Source organism: Mastomys coucha, unplaced genomic scaffold (assembly GCF_008632895.1).
Source record: "Mastomys coucha isolate ucsf_1 unplaced genomic scaffold, UCSF_Mcou_1 pScaffold14, whole genome shotgun sequence".
NCBI classification, from domain to species: domain Eukaryota; kingdom Metazoa; phylum Chordata; class Mammalia; order Rodentia; family Muridae; genus Mastomys; species Mastomys coucha.
In genome coordinates, this window is record NW_022196896.1 from 72,053,226 (window position 1) to 72,054,671 (window position 1,446).

A 1,446-nucleotide genomic window follows, 5' to 3' on the forward strand; every position below is an offset into this window, starting at 1 on the left:
ACTCGATCTTAAGGCAAATGGCTGCTTGCATTCGATTTAGTATGAGCATACCATGTCTTTTCCTGGCTCGACTCTGTCCCAAGTCACTTCTCACAACTGTGGACAACTCAAAGTTTCAGATGCTGGAGGAAACACAAAGTTAAGCGCAGCCTTGTAGGTCCACCTAGTTACTGCATGCTGTGTGAACAACTTGCCTTAGCAGAAGTCTAGATACTCATCTTTCTGTTCTTTTCTCGTCGAACCCAATACTGGGCACCAGATCGGCAAAGCTAGGAAGGCTATGGGGAGAGACTGACAGTGAAAATGCACAAAGGAGACCTCACTCCACTAAGAAAGCCAACGTGCTTACAGCCAGTCGAACAGAGGCATCTATTCACAATCGAATCGCCACTCAGACTGGCTTCCGGAGTGCTCTGGCGTGGGATTCGGACCTCAAACGTCAACGCGGGAATCCCAACCCTCGCATTCACTAGGAAGCCAAGAGGTGTCAGTTTGTGTGGTCGGCGGGAGAAATCCATCAGGACGGGAGGAAAGTGTGGCGCTATGTCACCCGGTGCTGCTCCCCAGTTAGGCATAGCCAACCTTTGGGCTGGAACTTTTCCGCTCCTCCTACCGTGTTTAAATTCCGCCCGTTCTTTCCGGAGGCCAGGTCCGCTCCGGAAGTGCGTCAGCGCCGTGTTTCTCTTTCAAGCCCTGGTGACTGCAGGGCTCGCGGGGTAGAGAGCGCGGCGGGCTCGGCGTGAGTTGTGGGACGCTGCGTGCGTGTGCCGGACACCTCCTTCATCCTAACGGGAAACCAAGGCCGTGCGAGTCTGTCCGGCTTCTAGCGCCCGCGCCATGGGAGTGCAGGGGCTGTGGAAGCTGCTGGAGTGCTCTGGCCACCGGGTCAGCCCCGAGGCGCTGGAGGGCAAGGTGCTGGCCGTGGGTATCCAGTGCTCCGTGGCTCCGGAGCACTGGAGGAGCGCCTGCTCGGTGACGAGGCGTCGCCCGGGAGCCGGGGCCGGGGAGTTGCCTGGGTGTTTGCCAGTCCAGCTTGCAAGCCTGCTCTCCTTCTTCGGGCCCGTTGTTGTGTCCCCTGTGTTTTGGTTCTCACAGCAGAGTGGCTGCAGAGTTGTCGTGGAGAATAGGGAGATTCAAGTGATGAAATGTGGTTTAGGGTCAGGCTCTGCGGTACTGTAAATCCGCGAAGTTATTCTGTGTGAAAGGTCAGCGTAGGGGGAAAAAAAGGAAGAGAGTTCCATACCCCCCCTCCTTTTTTGAATAATTATCTTTTGTTTGTTGGAATAAGAAAGTTAGTATGGCGTATAGTGAATTGGTTTCCCACGGCTTTTGTGACGGGTGTGTGGATTTTTAGTTTCGTGTCACTGGCGTTTTGTTTTTCTCCCATTTTGAAAATGTGATACCAGTTTTGAAGTTTGGTTTTCGTTTGTCTGTGCCACCGCCCGT

The 1,446-nt window shown here is 54.1% G+C and overlaps 1 protein-coding gene across 1 annotated transcript in view; it reads left to right on the forward strand.

Moving 5' to 3' along the window:
* Positions 1-1,446, forward strand: part of Ercc5 (ERCC excision repair 5, endonuclease) — a 44,110-nt gene continuing 42,664 nt past the window's right edge. Inside the window, exon 1 of the mRNA XM_031368976.1 lies at positions 1-925. Coding sequence (XP_031224836.1) covers positions 838-925 — 88 coding nt within the window. The 5' untranslated portion in view covers positions 1-837. The remainder of the gene's footprint in view (positions 926-1,446) is intronic.